The sequence below is a fragment of the Zalophus californianus genome, chromosome 6 (assembly GCF_009762305.2).
Source record: "Zalophus californianus isolate mZalCal1 chromosome 6, mZalCal1.pri.v2, whole genome shotgun sequence".
In the NCBI taxonomy this organism is placed as follows: Eukaryota; Metazoa; Chordata; class Mammalia; order Carnivora; family Otariidae; genus Zalophus; species Zalophus californianus.
The window spans coordinates 90,061,240-90,079,892 of record NC_045600.1 but is presented as its reverse complement, the minus strand read 5'-3'; the positions used below and the strand labels follow the sequence as shown (position 1 = coordinate 90,079,892).

General features: G+C 42.9%; 1 protein-coding gene across 4 annotated transcripts in view; it reads left to right on the top strand.

Moving 5' to 3' along the window:
- The first annotated feature begins 897 nt into the window (after window positions 1–897).
- FBN1 (fibrillin 1) overlaps window positions 898–18,653 on the top strand; it is a 224,955-nt gene continuing 207,199 nt past the window's right edge. For 2 of the 4 annotated variants that reach the window (XM_027569942.2, XM_027569939.2), the window contains exons 1-2: window positions 898–1,067; window positions 1,697–2,041. In XM_027569942.2, the coding sequence (XP_027425743.2) occupies window positions 1,878–2,041 (164 nt within the window). In that variant the 5' untranslated portion in view covers window positions 898–1,067; window positions 1,697–1,877. Of the gene's footprint in view, window positions 1,068–1,696; window positions 2,042–18,653 lie in introns of those variants that run through there. The other 2 variants (XM_027569940.2, XM_027569941.2) reach the window with 2 other exon arrangements.

Sequence of the window (18,653 nt, the reverse complement as noted above, 5' to 3'; positions counted from 1 at the left end):
TTGTCCTGGAGAGGCTGTGTGTGTGTGTGTGTGTTTGGGGAGGTGAACTAGGATTGTCTAGGAGCTAGGAGAAGCCCAATCTTAGTTAGCTGTAGGCTGGGCAGGAGGACCATCCCTTCACCACCCCCATCCCAAATCTTCACTTCCAACATTCACAGGCCTGTGAATTAGAGGGATTCCACTCAGGCACTTGCAGCATCTTGGATCAGCCTGGGTGGCTTGACCTAAGCCTCAGAAGAGCAGTGCCCTAAGTGGGCACTCGACACCCAGGGGGCATGTGGCAGCGTCGGAGACCCCTTCCACCCCCGCACACCAGCCCCTGTAGCTACCGGTGCCATGGCCCGCGACGCGCCCTGCCCCAGCCTCCGGGACTCAGGTCCCCGCTGCGTGCCGGGCCGGAGAGGCGCAGCGAGGCGGCGCCAGGGAGGCGCGGGCAGTGAGGACGCGTCTCCCCTCGCGCCGGGGTCGCTGGGGCCTCCGGGGCCGCCGTCTCCAACGTGCGTTCTTGGTGCAGGTGGCACAGCCTTCCGCGCCCGCCGGGCTTCCCAGATCACCGGAGAGGCTAATCTCGGGTCTAGACCTCCCAGCGGCAGAGAGAGCTAACCCGCTACTCCACTTCTTCCCATTCCCCCAGCTCCTCACCCCAAAAGGAAAAATCCCAGGCCGGGCAGAACCTGATCACCTCCGCCTTCTCCCAGCTGCGCTAATCCTGCGAGCGAGGGAGGCCCCCGCGCCGAGGCAGTGGCTGGCAAAGGGGAGTGGAAAGGGAGGATGGATGGGGCCGAGGGGTGGGGTGGCGATGAGGGGGATGTAGGAGGGGGTGTCATTTTCTTTTTCTTTCTTTTTTTTAAAAAAGTATTTCTCTCGCGAGAAACCGCTGCGCAGACGATACTTGAAGAGGTGGGGAAAGGAGGGGGCCGCGGGAGCCGCGGCAGAGACTGTGGGTGCCACAGGCGGACAGGCGGCCACAGCTGGGACAGCTGCGGGCGGAGCGGGGCAGCGGCTGCTGCGGCCAGGACCGAGGAACAGCCGCCGCCACCTCGGGAGCCGGAGCCACCGCTTCTCCAGTGGGTGCAGCCAGGGTCCCATCAGGGGTCGGGCGGCCACCGGGGCTGGAGCTGCAGCCACGGAGGCTTTTGCGTTTGCGCCGCGCTGAGGGCAGGGACAGGGACTGGGTGAGGGGCTGTCCCGGAACGTCCACAGCTGGCGCTAGCCCTCCCCTGCCTGACAGCTTCCTGGCCCGGGGCTCCCGGTGTCGGGCTCCGTGTCAGATGCTCGGCGGGCGGTGGCAGCGCCCAGAGCCGGCCGGGGACGGCGCGGCAGGCTTCCAGCCCCGCGGCTTGGCGAAGACAGGGAAGCTGGGGCGTTCAAGCGCGCATCGCGCGTATTTTGTGCCATTAAAAAAAATAATAATAAACCCAGCAAATTGGCCCCGGGGTTTAGAACCGCTCGGGACATGGGTACTCTGCGACGCGCTTTTCAGGCGGCGTCCGGGAGGCCGAGAGGTTGGCTGGAGCCGCGGCCGGCGGGGGCCTGGGCTTTTCAGCCAGCTGTGGACCAAACGGTCTTCACTTACCCAAAGTAACTGCGCCACGCGCAGGCGGCGCTCGGGCTGGGCTCGGGAATGGGGACCCCAAGGCTTCAGCATCCCGGTGTCCTGAACGTCTCCCCCGCCTCGGCGATTTGTCTGTTGCAGCTGGCAGGGGCCGCCTGAAGTGGGAGCAGCGCCTGGAGAAGGCGGGAGGAGCCCGGCCCGGCGGACGGGCGGCGGGAGAGCGGGACCCCGGCGGCGCGGCGCGCTTCAGGGCGCAGCGGCGGCCGCGGATCAAGCCCGGGGCGCGGCGAAAGGCGGCGGGAGCCGGCGGCCGCTCGGCATCATGCGGCGAGGAGGGCTGCTGGAGGTCGTCCTGGGATTTACTGTGCTCTTAGCGTCCTACACGAGCCATGGGGCGGACGCCAATTTGGAGGCTGGGAACGTGAAGGAAACCAGAGCCAGCCGGGCCAAGAGAAGAGGCGGCGGCGGACACGACGCGCTTAAAGGGTAATGGAACGGGCCAGCTCCTTTGGTGTGGGTCTCCCCTCCCTCTTCTCCCGAGTATCAAGATCCGGAGGGAACTGACAGGGTCGATTCTCCACACCAGAAGGATCCTTGACAAGATCTCCTGGGGGCACCTTAGAAGTGCAGGGGGTGTCCAGCCCTCGCCCCGTTCAAGGCTAAATCACTTTGCTTCTGCTCTTTAAAGATTTCTGCTTTAGAGGCGATGTCATGGTTAGAAGGAATCTTGGGCCATTGTCGCGGCCGATTTTTGGAGGCGAGAAGGATTCTTTGAGGAAGAAGGGGAGGAGCTGCGACTGAGAGACGGAGAGAAGCCCGTTCCTTCCCCTTCTTACCAATTCCGGTTGTGTTTAGGGGAAAGTGCTTGCCTTGTGGGCACCTTTGCAGATGCTCTATTGGTAAGGGAGCAAGGAAAGAAAGGAATTCTAATGACAGAGTCAGGGAAGACACTGTCAAGGGTTGGCTCTCTTCTGAGTTATGCTTACTAAAATTAGGGACTGAATTTTCGGGTTGATACTGCCTTTCCGATGTCTACCCTGGAGGCAGAGCAGGGCAAATTTTTGGAGAACTTGGGTTCTTTCAGGTTGTAAGGGGTTCTTCATTTCATTGGGGTAGTAATGCTTCTGTGGCCGGTCTTAAAGTGGTGTTTTTAACCAGTGGTTTATGTGTTATGTACATGCAATTGAGCATTTCACTGGCTTCCTAAGTCCCTATTACAGGAAATGTTTCAGCAGGAAATATTTAAATTAGGCAGGTTGACTGTATAAGGACTGTCAGTTCCCTGAATTGAAGAAGGGTGGGAATACATTTTCCTTAAAATTGTTCAGATTGAAAGAAAAATCTGTCTTTGTGAGATTGTTTAAATTCAAGCCTCCATAGAAGCTTACTAAAATGATCCATTTTATCTCCTTGGAGGAGTCTGTTAAATGAGCCCAGACAGTATGCATACACAGACGTTTTCTATTACGTTCTTTTCATTCTCATTGTTGCTCCTTTTTGAGTAGTTCTGTCGCTTGATTATATGATCTTGAGTCACCAGGTGATGGTGTCCAATCTGATTTTGTGGCTGAACATTTCCTTTATTCCTTTTTGTTATGGGCTGTTTTTAACTATATATGTGGAGGAAAATTTGTGTTTGTATGGCCCAGGTGTAGGAAGAAAAAGTTCAGTAAACTGAATGGACCAGTTTTTGAGTCTTGGTCTAGACCAGGGGAGGGACAAGGTGATGGTCATGGCCAAGTCCTTGCGCTGTGGTAAAATATGCATGATTTTCTGGCCCCAGGAAATAGTTATGATTAATTTAGTTCCATCTTGGCCTTTGTGGAAAAGAAATCCAGGACTCCAACAGTGTTGGAAAGGAAATTTGCTTATCATGTTAAGCCTGATTCTGATCAGGCAGCAGACATTCATTGCTGTGTGAAAGGCCCATGCAAGCAAGTTCAACAGATGAACTGAAACTCTGATTTTCATATGTTCTTCAAAGGACCTGCATTAGTCTAACATTTTTCCTTAAAAAATATATATTTCTGTTAGATATATTATCTTAATAGCTAAGCTTGATGGCATTGCTACTATAGAAAGAGAGGAAGGGGGGGTTTAATTTTGGGGATGAAAGTCTGCAGGGAGATGTTAGGCCCCTCCAGACATTTGTCTCATCTCTATGTGCTATCACCAACCAGTGCTGTTTTCTTGGGAGGCACCAACTCAGTGTGAAAACAGAAACTAAGCTTTACATTGTTGCTTAACAGAATGTGCCTAGTTTTACTCACACCAGCACTTATTTCTCTTGGGTTTTACTTTTTTAATGATTATAGGGAAACACCTCTCTGTGTTCCTCATAGTTTTTGGTCACTAACATAGACGTTATGCTATTGCAAACTATTCATAAAGCCTTCCTAAAAAGGTGTTATTAGTAGAATAGTAATTATGAGTGTGCCTCACTCTCACATTATCTGTAAGATTTTACATATATAAAGATTTAAAAAATAATTATAATTAACATTTACAGTATAATATATCCCATACTAATATAATAATGAATCTTCATAATATAAATTTTTATTTTTAGAATTCTCATATCAGGTTATATATATACATATACATATGTATATTTGGGGAGGTAAAAATAATAATTTAAAAGGATGTGCAACTAAAAAAATTTCCCTCTTATCTCTCAGACACCATTTTCGTGTATATTTTTGTAGATCTATTATAAGCATTATATACATATACAAATACATATGCATAATATATACATATACATGTGTATGTATATGTATAGTGTGTGTCCTATTTAATGCATAAAATATACTGTACATGCTGTTCTAAACCTTGCTCACTTCTGTATATCTTTCGTGCATCCATCTGTTCATTCATATGGATGTACCTTGTGCATTCTCTTGTGTATAGGATCCCATAACGTGGCTAGAATAGTTCCCTAATGATGGCTCTCTCGATATATTAATTTTTTTTTGCTACTCCCAAATTCTACCCGCCTGTGTGTGTACATGTGCAAATTTATATGTGGCACAAATAAAAGTAGAATATCTGCATAAAAGGTTTTCCCATAGATTTTAAACAAGTACCAATTCTGATTTTGAATTTGAATAGCATTTAAAAGGTATTCTCTCTGCTTATTGCTATTACAGTCTCACATGAATAAGTCTTTTAACCATGCCCTGCTGTGTAAATCATCAGGAAAAGCAGTTGTGTGTAACGTTTTTCCAGTTATTGCTTAAAATTTCTATTTTTGCTAGTTAAAATATTACCAGCTTCAAAACTAACCTCTTTGACTACAGTAAAACCTGTTTGCCATTTTGATGGAAATGCACAGTTTAATGACGTGAAAGTGATTTGTAACCCCAAGTCTGCCTGATGCCCAGTTGGTGGCAGCAACTTTCAGCACCTCACTAATATTTCCCCGTGCACTGGTCTCGTCTCTTCCACAAATACTGACTTCTTGTCTTTCTCTGATGTGACAGGTGACTGACTGCAGAGTTTGCCTTGGTATTCTTCCTGGGATATATATATTCCTTTCCTGTTAGCGCCCCTGCTTCATGGACTAGGGACCTGCCTCGTTGTTTTTCCTCTCCGGGAGTGTAGTCCTAGCTTGTCTTCTTCTCCTCCCATCCTGTTGCAGGTGTTTTTTTTTTTTTTTTTCCTTCCCACTGGGCAGCAGAAGTTGTTCCACAGTGGAAATTTAAGCATCCTCAAGTTTCTTCCCAGCTTTCGCTGTGTTTTCTTAGACTAAATTGCCAATTTCTGTTTTTACAGGAAATCCTTTTTTTTTATGGAATGAGTGTGGTCCCCATTCACTCTGCAAAAATTGCATTTTTCTCTATTTTGAAATGAGAATTTTGCAAGTTTAAAAAATGTTTTCAAATAATAAATGTATAGTAGTTTTCCTTTGGGCACTGCTTAACATGTGTGAAATGACTTTATGAGAAATAATAAAATCCTAGCTTTATTGTTCAGATTTCAGTTCACAGGAATTTTTCTCAGCTAAATTCTTAACTTCTGTGATTAGGCAAAAAGTGTGGGAGACAATTCAATTAAGAAAAAAAACAACACACAGCTCTGCTTGAATAGCAGTAGTTAGGAACCATTTATTTAAGATTGCCTTATTGCCTTAGCTCTCAAATAAGGTAATATTACAGTTTCCTGTCACAGGGAAAAAATTCTTTAGAGTGAAACTCCTTTTCCCCAAATCTCTGATAAGATGGATTGAGAATTTCTATCCTTGTTGCCTGGTTTATGAGTGTATGAGATGGGGTGTATTTCACACAATTTGTGCCCTTGTGCGTGATTTTCTTTTTGGTCTTTGTTTATTTGTTTATTTTTTCCAGAGGTCTTGTTACCAGAAAAATACACATGGAACAGTTCGTACACAGGGTAGATTATGTGACGGCAGGCTCCAAGGGATTAATTACACAGAAGTCTGTTATTAAAATAAAGAACTAGAACAGGGAACACAGAAAAAGTTCTGTAGAGTTTATGAAGTCCATTTATTTTACAAAGAGGACTTTAAGACTTCATCTGAAGTCAGGTAGGTTAATAATTAAATATGGGGAAAAGACTCCTGCAGTGGTATGGTTTGTCCTTGTATTTAGTGAAAAGCTTAGGCTAAAATATTGCAATATCATTTAGAAAAAGATATTCTTTTTTTAAAAAAGATTTTATTTATTTAGCAGAGAGAGAGAGCCGTGAGCATGTGTGAGTGAGTGGGGAAAGGAGTGGAGATAGAGGGAGAAGCAGACTCCCTACTGAGCAGAGAGCCTGAGGCAGGGCTGGACCTCAGGACCCCAAGATCATGACCTGAGCTGAAGACAGACACTCAACTGACTGAGCCACCCAGGTGCCCCCACCCGCCAAGATATTCTTAAACAGAAGTTTTTAGCAATTGCACATTTTAAATGAGAAGATGGAGACAAAATACTTATTTATGTGACTCACTTTCCAGAATTTAAGACATAGATGTTGTTTACAAAATGCCTAAGTTGTTGGTATCACAAATTAATTAAAACATACATCAGCCTACAGTGAGATGAAGTTGAAGCTCATGGAAATGGAAGCACAGACATCCCTCCAAGCTTATTAGGAATTTTAAAGAACATTGAAACATTCCTTTGTTGTCTTGTGTAGCTGATGATTAAAAAGATTAGAGTATTATGCCAATGACGCTTATCAAGCAAAATACTGAACCAGTTATTAGGATATTTACAGAGAGTTTGTTTGCTTTTTCTTTCAACAAACCAAACAGCTTAGCCTTTGTTTATAATGTGAAAATAAGATTTTAAATATTTTCTCGAAATAGAAATAAACTACATTAACAATTTTTTAGCTTCTAGAAACTAACCCAACAAATGGGCCTATTCAAGCAACTTAGAATTTTTTTCCATGAAATTTTTTTAAGAAAGCTGAAATCAATTAATATATCAGGCCTGAATTATATGGCAGGCCTTGTTAAGTTTGATTTTCCCATTAGATTACAAAATCATCAAAGGCAGGAATCCTATCAAAAGCATTTTAACACTAACTGATCATTAGATGGGATTTCAAAGAGTTCATTAATTCAGGAAGCCTTGATTGAATGCCAGCCTGAATTTAGCTCTGTGGAATGCCAGAGACATCCAGCCTGTAGCCTAGGGGGAGCTTCACATTTGGTAAGAGAATCAGATGCATCATGGGAACCAGGAGTCAATGGAAAGGTAGCAGACGGCATGGGGTGCAGGATTAAGGAAGAACAAATAACAATAATTGTAGCAGCAATAGGTAACTTTTAGATGACATTTATGTGCCAGGTACTGCTGTCAGTGTTTTAGATATGATAACTCATTTGATGCTCACAACATCTCTATGGGATGGGTCTTTTATTAGCTTTTACAGCTGTAAGAACTGAGGTGCACAAAGGTTGAGTTTTAAGGACAAATTCTTAATATTGAATTTTCTTTCTCCATAAATTTTAGTTATGGTTTTGGTTTTTCATTTCAAAATGCTGGACTAAGACTTTGGTAAAATTCCACTTAAAATTCCTAATATTCCTTCGTGTTAGTTCACACATCCCAAGTATGGCTAAATAATATGCTAATATTTGTCAAACAAGAAACTTTCTCTAGCATTTCTACAAAGACACTAATAAAACACAGCAAGAATTAGAGGATGTCAGAGTTGGTGGGGTCTTTGGATGGCACATATATTATATTTTAGTATTATAATTGAACTTTCACCGGGGGGCAGGTAACCATCACAGGTACCCTCCTTCTGCATTGCCCATGTCTCTGAGTGGGACACTTTCTTCCTCATGATGTCATTCAGAATCTCTTGTTCTCATGTCCTGGGTGAAAACTTTCTCTCAGACTAGAGTTGCAAGGGATGTTTCTCTTTTCAGGGGAAATTGATATGTGTTAAGTTTTTACCAACATGACAAGTTATTTAATTCTTCCCATTTCATTTTTTACCTTGGCCACTTTTATAAGCTCAGAACCCTTAATATAATGTAATTTTTACATTAAATTGCAATAAAAATGGTAAAGATTAGCAAGTTCTGGATATATCATTCAGTATTACATTTTACATACATTAATTCATTTAATGTATAACTTCTTTATGAGAAAGATTATACCTACTTGTCCATTTAATACGTGAGGAGACTGAGGGATGCAGAGTTTCAGTAATTCCTCCGGGGACATATACTAGTAAGCATTGAGAAATCTGGCCTCATAGTCTGTGCTTTTAACCAATCTATCTTGCTGCTTCCCAGTTATAATAAATCTTGTGCCTGGTAAGTTTATTTCTTTCTCCCATACTCTTGATATCTTCATTTCCCCAGAATCTTCTCCCATCACTGCTATGGGAAAGACTCAACATCTTTTGAAGGTAGATGCAGTCACATGACAAAGGGAAGCCTCACTGTTGGAACAGGATTCTTCAGAAAAGACTACAGTGAAAGTCTATCAGGGTTGTCAAACTGTGGAGCAAGCTGCCTGTTCTTGTAAATGAGATTTTATTGAATCAAAGCCATGCCGGCTGGTTTATGTATTATCTATTTCTGCTTTCATACTGCAGTGGCAGAGTGGAGTAGTTGAGACAAACTAGAGCTGGAGAAACTGAATTATTTGCTACTTGGCCCTTTACAGGAAAAGTTTGCCAATCTCTGGTCTATGTGATAAATTAAGTGACCATCTACTAGGGCTGAGAACTTTTTGAAGACAGAGTTCATGTTTTATTTACCACTAGGGATACTGAGGAACTGGGCACATGGTAAGCGTTCAATAGACAATTTTTGATTGGCCAATTTTCCTTGGGTAAGGCGAGTGATATAAATTAGAGCTTGGAGGAAATAGAGGAGAGAAATAAGGAAATATTTGAGTGGAAAAAGCATGAAGCGAAAGGTGTGAAGGCATTGAGAGACACTGAGTACAGTTGGGTGGGGTTTGCACTGCACAACTTCAAGGGGAACAGTTCATAATGTAGCCTAGGAATGTAGTGTCCCCTGGAGTTGTGCAGTATGCAACCGTGTGTGCCTTTCCATAGATCATGACACTGTTAGGCGTGGGAGAGAGACTGAAGGACACAGAACATTACTATCTGATTGTTGTGAAAGGTAAGGATGATGAAAATGATTCTAAGATGGGAACATATCAGACCTTTGCAGCTCTGGGCACAAGTGTGTGGTTTAGAGGGTAAGGAGGCCAGAGGCAGGGAGATTGGGAGGCTAATAGAGGAGTCAGGGTGAGAGTAGATGGTGACCTTGAGTGGTGGAGGGGGTGAAAAGGAGGCTCAAGTAGTGTTCCAGAAGTAACACGAGCAGCACTTGACCACTTGGTTGGTCAAGAGGAAAGGCAAACGGGAGGGCACACCTAGGATGTATACCTCCATGTACCTTAATTATACGTAAAAACATTACAGCACCATGAATGAGAAACTGAAGAGAAACGAACCCTTCCTAGTCCCTCTACTACAAGGAAACAAGCTATTTTCATTTGTGAGTGTTTTGATTTTCTTATTGTTACATAACGTATTACCCCAAACTTAGTGGCTTAAAACAACAACAATTTTATTGTTTGTTATGATTCTGCAGGCCAGGATTTTGGACAGGGCACAGTGGGGAATCTTGTCTCTGCTTCCCACAATGTCTGATGGGGCTGGAGTGAGCAAGATGACTTCTTCACGTGTATTTCTGGTTCCATGGACTGGCACCTGCAGCCATGTTTACTTTGGTGTGGTTAATCTAAATGGATGGACAGAGCAGGGGAATAAAGGAAGCAAAGAGCCACTTGTCAGGCTCTGCTGGGTGCTTTCCAGGTTTTAAAGCTCTCCTTTGCAGTTTCCTGCCTGGGCCTGTCCCTGGGGTTAGAGCCACTGAGTGTGTTTTTTCAAATGGAGAAACTGAGCCACAGGTACAGCTACCAGGTCTTGCCCAGGGTAAGTGTCTCTTGGAGCAGAATTTTGAACAATAGCCTCTTGACACCTGGTCACATGCTTTAACCCCATATGTTGACTACAGAACTGACTTGAATGGCTGAGGGCTAGCTGGAAGCGCTCAAATGGGCTCATGTGTTATCACTGTTGGCTGGGTTTCTCAGTTCTCCATATGGTCTCAGATTGTCTCCCTCTCCACGTGGCCTCCCCATAAGGACTCTCCAGCAGTATAGCCTCACTTTTTACAGTATAGCTCAGGATCCCAAGAACACAAAGGTGGAAGCTACCAGACTTTCTTCAAACATAGCCTGGAGTGGTATGACCTTGAATTCCATGCAAGTCACAGGCTGTCCAGATTTAAGGGAATGGACTCATAAACCCTACCTCTTGGTGTGTGGAGCAGCATGTGTCTGCAGGGAGGGGAGGCATTTTGGGGGGACATATTTGGAGACTAGCTACCACAGTAAGGGATTAGTTTTTTGAGAAGGATAATCAGATGTTTTAATCCTACCTTGATCCTGTCAGATTGACTTCTACATTGAAGATGCTGCATTGTATTTTGCTACTGTAACTTCAGAATGAAAAATGCAACATGAACAATGTGTCTTCATGATCTGTTAGATTACTGTTAAGGACACTGTTCTTAACTTGTCCACGGTTCTGCATTTAAAGGACTGGCAAACCCCATGAATAAGATTATAGTCCCTAATAAACAGGCAATTTTGTTTTTTCACATATAAGAATTATAAAACACCTAACATTCCCCTCTTTTTCCTTTAGCTTCTAAGACAGGAATGAGTTTAATGCACAATCACTTTAATTTATTAACTTTAATATTTGGTGTGTTTTGCCTTCCTTCTGTATGGGATTTTGCTTTCAACTTCTATTAATAGCTTCATATTTATCTATCTGTTGGTATAATTTGCCTCAGAAACATTTGGGGGGGGAATCAGGGGTTATAATTGATCATAAAAATACATATGCAGGGCGCCTGGGTGGCTCAGTTGGTTAAGCGACTGCCTTCGGCTCAGGTCATGATCCTGGAGTCCCGGGATCGAGTCCCGCATCGGGCTCCCCGCTCAGTGGGAAGTCTGCTTCTCCCTCTGACCCTCTTCCCTCTCGTGCTCTCTATCTCTCATTCTCTCTCTCTCTCTCAAATAAATAAAATCTTTAAAAAAAAAAATACATATGCAATTGCCCATAGTCGGTATTGTAGTTAACTGAACTCTGTTATTTCTGCCATATATGGAGTAGCCACATTGTTAATAGGATAAAACTGGATTAGAAATACAGTCAAAGTTGGACTGCTCTATTATAACAAATCCTAGTTTTAAATTCTTGTGACTTTACCACTTTCTCAAGTGGCTTTTTTGTTGTTGTTGTTGAAATTATCACTGAGTCTATTTATTCAGCCCTTCAGGGCGGAAGGGAGAGAGGAAAATTCCCTCTGTCCGCCATTCCCAGCCAGAGATGTATTCCAGACGGCAAGCAGGCTCCGAGTTAGGAGAGCTGCTCCATTAGACAAGTGATTTGGTTCAGTGTTTTGAAGGGTTGTGAATTCCTAGACCATCAGTCATACTTACATTCATATATAAGTATCCAAACACATCTAAGTCCAAATATAGTCCAACCATTTTATGATGTTGGTATTGGGAGACAGGATTTATGGGGGCCCTATGGACACATTATGTCTACTGTTAAGTTTGTGGTTTTGAAGTGAAGTATAGGAATATCTCTATTTATCAAGGGAATGTATTCCAGGGACAGGGTTTTGTTTTGTTTTTCTATTTCTTCTCCTTTTCCTCCTTCTTCTTCCTCTTTTTCTTCTTTCTCATCACCATTTTCTCCTTCTTCCATCATCATCATCATCATCATCATGTTCCTTCTTTTTGCAAGTAACTTTCAATAACTTCTGAAGTTATAAATAAAATTCTGAGCTATAAATAAAATAGGGATGATAGGAATACCAAATAAGATTTAAGACCTTAAGAAAAATAAATTCTAAGTAAAATGTTAAATTTTTACTTGGCAGTCTCAGGATGTTGGAAAAGAAGGTAAGGATTTTGTTAGGAGAGGGAAGGAGAAAAAGGAGGTAGGAGGAGAGAATTGGGAGAAAGTTCTAGGGTGGAGAGTCTTATCAACCAGGGATCTGGGGGGGGGGGCGGACAGAGCAGGTGCTGGGTCCTGACAGATACAAATGACTACCCCCTTTCTCCAGGTGACCTATGGCCTTAACTAGCCTCTTCAGGGAACTGAGGGCTTTTGGAGGAGTCAGGGCACAAAAGAAAGACACTTGGATGTCAGAAAAGATTCCTACAAAAACATTTAGAGGGATGCACTGGAAAAGCAGGTGAATCCATCATGTGTGATGAAGCTGTGTGTATGGTGCCATGTAAAGTTTGGTGCATCCCCCTCTTCCCATGGATAATGGCTTATTGTCTGCCATTTCTCCTACCCATTAGTACTAATTTATAACATTGTGTAATCAGACCCTAATAGGTTGGTGCCTTTGATAAATAACTTTTAAAGTTCTTCTTACTTGAAATTTTTTTTTGCATATGTAATCATGACTCAGATCTTCCTTTATAGTTAGACCATCTATCTTTACAAAAATGTTATAAATTAGTGTTATAGTGGGACAGACTTCAGAAACTTACAGATGCTGAAAGCAAGGCCCAGAGAAAGTTCATTAAAAAGTGCTCAAGGTACTTATTTTCTTCCACTCTGTGGAAGCTGAGCCACACACAGTGACAAAAGACAATTTAAGGAGAAGTGTGTCGTTGGGCACCAGATTATCTCTCCTCTTTGTCTTCGTTTCTTAGAAAGGGTGACTGGTATCTCTTAAGTCCTCACTTGTGCTTCAAATAAGCAAACCTCCTGTACCACATGGGCATGGACATTTGTCTTGTTCTTGTTTATTTGGCCTTAGGCAGTGCCATAGATTGCTCAGTGGTCAACCCTGATGGGAAGCGGGGCACTAGTGTTTTAGCTCTTCAGTGCCACCTTGGTGTCCATGGAAGCCTCCATATTAGGTGTGGTTGAGTAGGATGGGGCTTTCCAAGTTAGAGTAACGGGGAGGGGGTGGGAGAATGAGAAGGGAGAATCTTTCTCCGGAAGTCTGAGGAGTAACATCCCCTCCCACCACCACTACCACTGCACTCACACTTGTAATTGACAATTAGAGTGTCAAATGTCCTGGGACGGGCCATGGCAATTCTAAGTGTGGAAGCTCAGACTCTTATCTTGTAATAGCCTGACTCAGTTACCCACACTCCTAATTTATACATTTAGATTCCATGTAAGAAGCCTGCCAATGAGGAAAAAATATCTTAAATTCTTGTCTTTTCTTCCATATCGTCTATCCCAATAATTTTGTAGAACATCTGCCTAATCCAAATGACAACTATTTATTGAGCATTAACTGTGTTTGAATTGGACCTAATGTTTAACTCCCCGAATGAACACCCCATCTCAAGTCTGAAATGATTATATTCTTTCCAATGGTTCTAGGCAGAACTACACTTGGAGAATCTTTCTCTCCTTTTACGGATGGGGTTGATGTCCAAGGTGATGTGGACAAGTGCTTTGGAAGGAGGGACTTGATATGCAGCGATCAAGCCGACAGACGGTTTTTAATCTTTCACGGGCTGCTGCTTCACACCCCAGAGGTGAGGCCACTGACCTCAAGTTTGCAAGTTTTATATCCCCTTACCACCCTGTGAGCTCTGTACTCCCCAGGGCCACATAGTTGCTGTTTTAGCTGGAATCTGAGAAAGTGTCTGAACATTTCCTGAAAAGTTGGCTAGGAGTGATTTGGCAGTCCAGTCATAAAAACCCGGAGCGAGTGGCTGGGGTATATGTTATACTTACCTCACACTGTTTCCTATTTGAGCCTGGTTGTGGGTAGCTGGGTCCAGTGCTATTGCTTGTGAGACTATATTTTAAAGGGCCGAGGTGTCATTTTCAAGGAACACTAATAACAATTGGCCATGTTTTTAGGGAGGCTTGGAAGTGTGGACACAGACCTGCCTGGAGGCAAATCCTGGCTCCACCACCTGATAGGAAGGAACCTCAGACAATTGGTTTGACCTGTTTGACTGTCAGTTTCTCCACTTGTAAAGTGAGACTATAATACTCACCTCTTTGGGTTCTAGGATTCAAGGAGATTAAAAATACATTTCAAGTTCCTAGTATAGCACCTGATGTGTTTAGCTATGGTAATGAGGATGATTAGAATTCTGTTAGGGATAAGGATAAAGAGGGGCTGGAGTCATACAAAGAGGCCAGATATTTTTGGCCAAAGCAAAAAGTTAGATAACCATTAGCATCTGGAGACCTCGGTCTCAACCTTCTCATTTTGGAATGATTATTTTCAGAAACGGAGGGAGCAAACTTGAACTGCAAACATTTAAAAAATATATAATTTTAATGGAAACTCACCTTGTCTGTGGAGATCTGGTTATACCTAAAGACAGTGGGCTGATAAGGCTTTAATTTTTCAATTTCTCCTTCCCTTAAATTGTGTTATCTTTATTGGGAAATAAACTTACTGAGTGCAATTCCTTATCAATACATCCCTGTCAACTCCTCCAGAGAAGTTTGTATTTTTTTACTGGGAGCTCTGGCAAACAGGACTTGTCTCCTTCTTGCTGGTCCCTTCTTTTGGCCCTGCTCCTGTCACTGTGCCCATCACTGTGGCCAAAGAAATGGGGCACTTGGGTGGCCCGGCCTGAGTCATGTGGAATGGGTTTTAAGAAGTAGAGGGGTGCTAGGTGGTTAAGCACAGTATCTGCACCCAAACTGAGAAAGCTCCCTTTCCATAGACCCAGAACTCCTTCAACTCACTCTGTCATTACTGTTCCCTCTGCGCGCTTTGTGGGCAGGCCATCTTACGTGATTTAGGGCTAGGCTGACTCAGATTGGCCACCTCTGAGAAGAGCCATGGCCTTTGCTCTCCAACTGAGCATTTCCCTTTCTTTGGCTTCATGCCCTGCAGCAACGTATTGCTCATTCAGTACAAAGGATTCTTACTTGTTGTTGTTTTTCTTCTGTGCCCAATTTCTCTTGAGAAATTGAAAATCTTATTTTTTCATTTTCTTTTAATGATTCCCATTTCAATTCTAATGAGAATTGACTTTTAAGAGATATTAAACTATTGAGCATCTGGGAAAGTAGAACAAAAACATACATTATCTTAATATAGGCAGTGCTTTGGTAGAGTTCCTATACCCCGAATCCTTACATACCAACCTCTTGTTAACTGATTGGCAGTAAACCCTAGGAAGCTGTGGTTGCTTCATGTTCATTCACAGGCTGTAAAAATAAGAGTTCCTTAAATAAGGAATGGTTTAAACAGATAATAGTTATTTTTCTGTTTGTCATTAAAAATGTTCAATTTACCTAATATCTCTCATCTCTTTGGGGTAAGTCACGCCATCACCAATACAATCATAGTTTATAAAAAAAAATACAAAAATATAAAAACAAACGAACAAACAACCAGGTACTTTTTCTGCTCTATTGACTTCCCAGAAAAGAAAGAAACCCCAATTAATGAAATAAACTTTTCTTTTTATACTTTTGAAAACCTTTCAGGAATTTTACAAGAATATGTAAGCCGTCTTTTCCTTCTTTTTTTTTTTTTTTTTTGGTCAGCAGTTCTGACTTTGTGTAGACATTTTTGAACATCTTACAGTTCTGGAAAGCAAAGTCTAAAATGGGGATATTTTTCTTATTTTTGAGGGTTCTTTAAAAAGATTTTGTACTGGGATGCCTGGGTGGCTCAGTTGTTTGGGCGTCTGCCTTCGGCTCAGGTCATGATCCTAGGGTCTTGGGATTGAGTCCTGCATCAGGCTCCTTGCTCAGCTGGGAGTCTGCTCCTCCCTCTGCTTACTGCTCCCCCCCTGCTTGTGCTCTCTCTCTCTCTCTCTGATAAATAAATAAAATCTTTAAAAAAAAAAGCTGAAGGCAGGCGCTTAAATGACTGAGCCACTCAGGCGCCCCTAGACAACAGAGTCTAATTTGACCTTGGATGATCTCTGCTTGTTTGCGTTTGGGCCCCTCCTTGAAAATAGGTTGTTTAACACACATTCTCACATTTTGAGGAGTCAGAAAACATACCAGGTTTCCTTGCTAAATGATTTTCTCCTGTTTCATATTTCCCAAGACTATAAGAATTCTTCCATTTGTGAACAGAAAAGCCAACATTCAGCCCTTTGATGGATCAGATACAAATTAATCCCTTTTCCCTCAAACTCATCTTTTGTTAACTGATGGGTTTATGTTGGGCATAAGGAAAGACAAGGTATACTTATGAAAATGGATCATGTCAAAAAGCAGTTGTAATGCCCAAGGAAACCCATCCCCTGGGCTAACATGCTAAGTTATTTGCACGAGTGTGGTTAAGTCTTTTGTTCTTGGATTCCTTGTCTAATGAACATTAACTTTGTTTAGTAGCTGCATAGAAACATTTTGGTTAGTTCTTGCTGCTTGTTTAAGATGATAAACATCTTCGGATTGGACTGTTATTATTTCCAAATGGGGATCCCCATCCCACTCAAGAATGTTGAGTTGCATAACAGATAAAAGTGAGTCTTCAAGTCAATGAAAAAGAAAACAATGTGTGTTGTTATAGTAGCATTGTAGAACAGGATGGTTATCAGAATGAACTAGACCGCATGCTGCTGCGAAGTTGTTTTAACTTTTTAATATGGAGAATTTCAAATATAGACAAACTAGGGAGAATCATGCCTTGAAGCTCCAGGTTTCGCCCTTATCAGTTAATGGTTAATCTTATTTTATCTACTTCTTTCCCCTGCCACAGATTATTTTGAGATAAACCTATGAAAAACTATTTAATTTGTTGTGAACATCTCAATATGTACCTCTAAAAGATAAGGACTATTTTTTTTAACTTTATTTTATTATGTTATGTTAATCACCACACATTACGTCATTAGTTCTTGATGTAGTGTTCCATGATTCATTGTTTGTGCATGACACCCAGTGCTCCATGCAGAACGTGCCCTCTTTAATACCCATCACCAGGCTAACCCATCCCCCCACCCCCCTCCCCTCTAGAACCCTCAGTTTGTTTCTGAGTCCATCGTCTCTCATGGTTCGTCTCCCCCTCTGATTTCCGTCCCTTCATTTTTCCCTTCCTACTATCTTCTCTTTTTTTTTTTTAAACAAATAATGTGTTGTTTGTTTCAGAGGTACAGGTCTGTGATTCATCAGTCTTGTACAATTCACAGCGCTCACCATAGCACCTACCCTCCCCAATGCCTATCACCCAGCCACCCCATCCCTCCCACCCCCCACCACTCCAGCAACCCTCAGTGTGTTTCCTGAGATTAAGAATTCCTCGTATCAGGGAGATCATATGATACATGTCTTTCTCTGACTGACTTATTTCGCTTAGCGTAATACCCTCTAGTTCCATCCACGTTGTTGCAAATGGCAAGATTTCGATTTTTTGATGGCTGTGTAATATTCCGGTGTGTGTGTGTGTGTGTGTGTGTACACACCACAAAAGATAAGGACTCTTTAAGAAACATAAACACAATACCACTATTACATTGAAAATTAGCATTATAATACCCTCAACTATCCAGTAAGCATCATTTCCTTTCTTAGAGGTTGTCACTATGTTGAAGTTTTGGGCTGGCACTGAGATCCCAGTCTGCTTAATCATAGTTTGCAACACGAATACTGTCCCACCTTCCCCAGAGCTCAAAAAGTTTGGGGAGGACAGTGCTGGCATCACTCAGGCTGAGAGGGAAATCTTTTGGGTTGGATTTCAGGGAAGAGATGTGCTGGCAGTTGAAATGTGAGTTTGCCACATTCTGCATGGAATGGACAGCGTGTCGACAGCCTCTGAATTAAGTCATAGAGACCCGAAACTAGAGTGTTTTTTTAGAACATCATCTGGGTCACCCTGGTCTTTGTGCATCTCATTGTCTTCCTGAGCCAGATCAGACAGTTGCCTGCATGTTCTGATGGTTTTGCTTGAACTGACTTTTTTTTTAATTTTTTAATTTTAATTTTTTTTTTTATTTGAGAGAGAGAGAATGAGAGATAGAGAGCACGAGAGGGAAGAGGGTCAGAGGGAGAAGCAGACTCCCTGCTGAGCAGGGGGCCCGATGCAGGATTCGGGACTCGATCCCAGGACTCCAGGATCATGACCTGAGCCGAAGGCAGTCGCTTAACCAACTGAGCCATGCAGGTGCCCTTGAACTGACTTTTAAAAAGACAAGTCATACCCATATTCAATTACATGTATAAAACATATTCCAATGGCAGCTTTTTTTTTTTTAAGATTTTATTTATTTATTTGACAGAGAGAGAGAGAGATCACAGTAGGCAGACAGGCAGGCAGAGGGAGAGGGAGAAGCAGGCTCCCTGCTGAGCATGGAGCCTGATGCGGGGCTCGATCCCAGGACGTTGGGATCATGACCTGAGCAAAAGGCAGGTGTTTAACCAACTGAGCCACCCAGGTGCCTCTCCAGTGGCAGCTTTGAGTAGGTTTTGAATTGTCCACATTTTGAATCTCTACCTTGCTTCCCACCCCCACAACTCTCCCAAACACTGAACATATTAACAGCTGACTCATATTTTCACTAGAAGGAACGGGATAGGATACTCACCACACAGACACATTAGTCTATAGGAGTGAGTG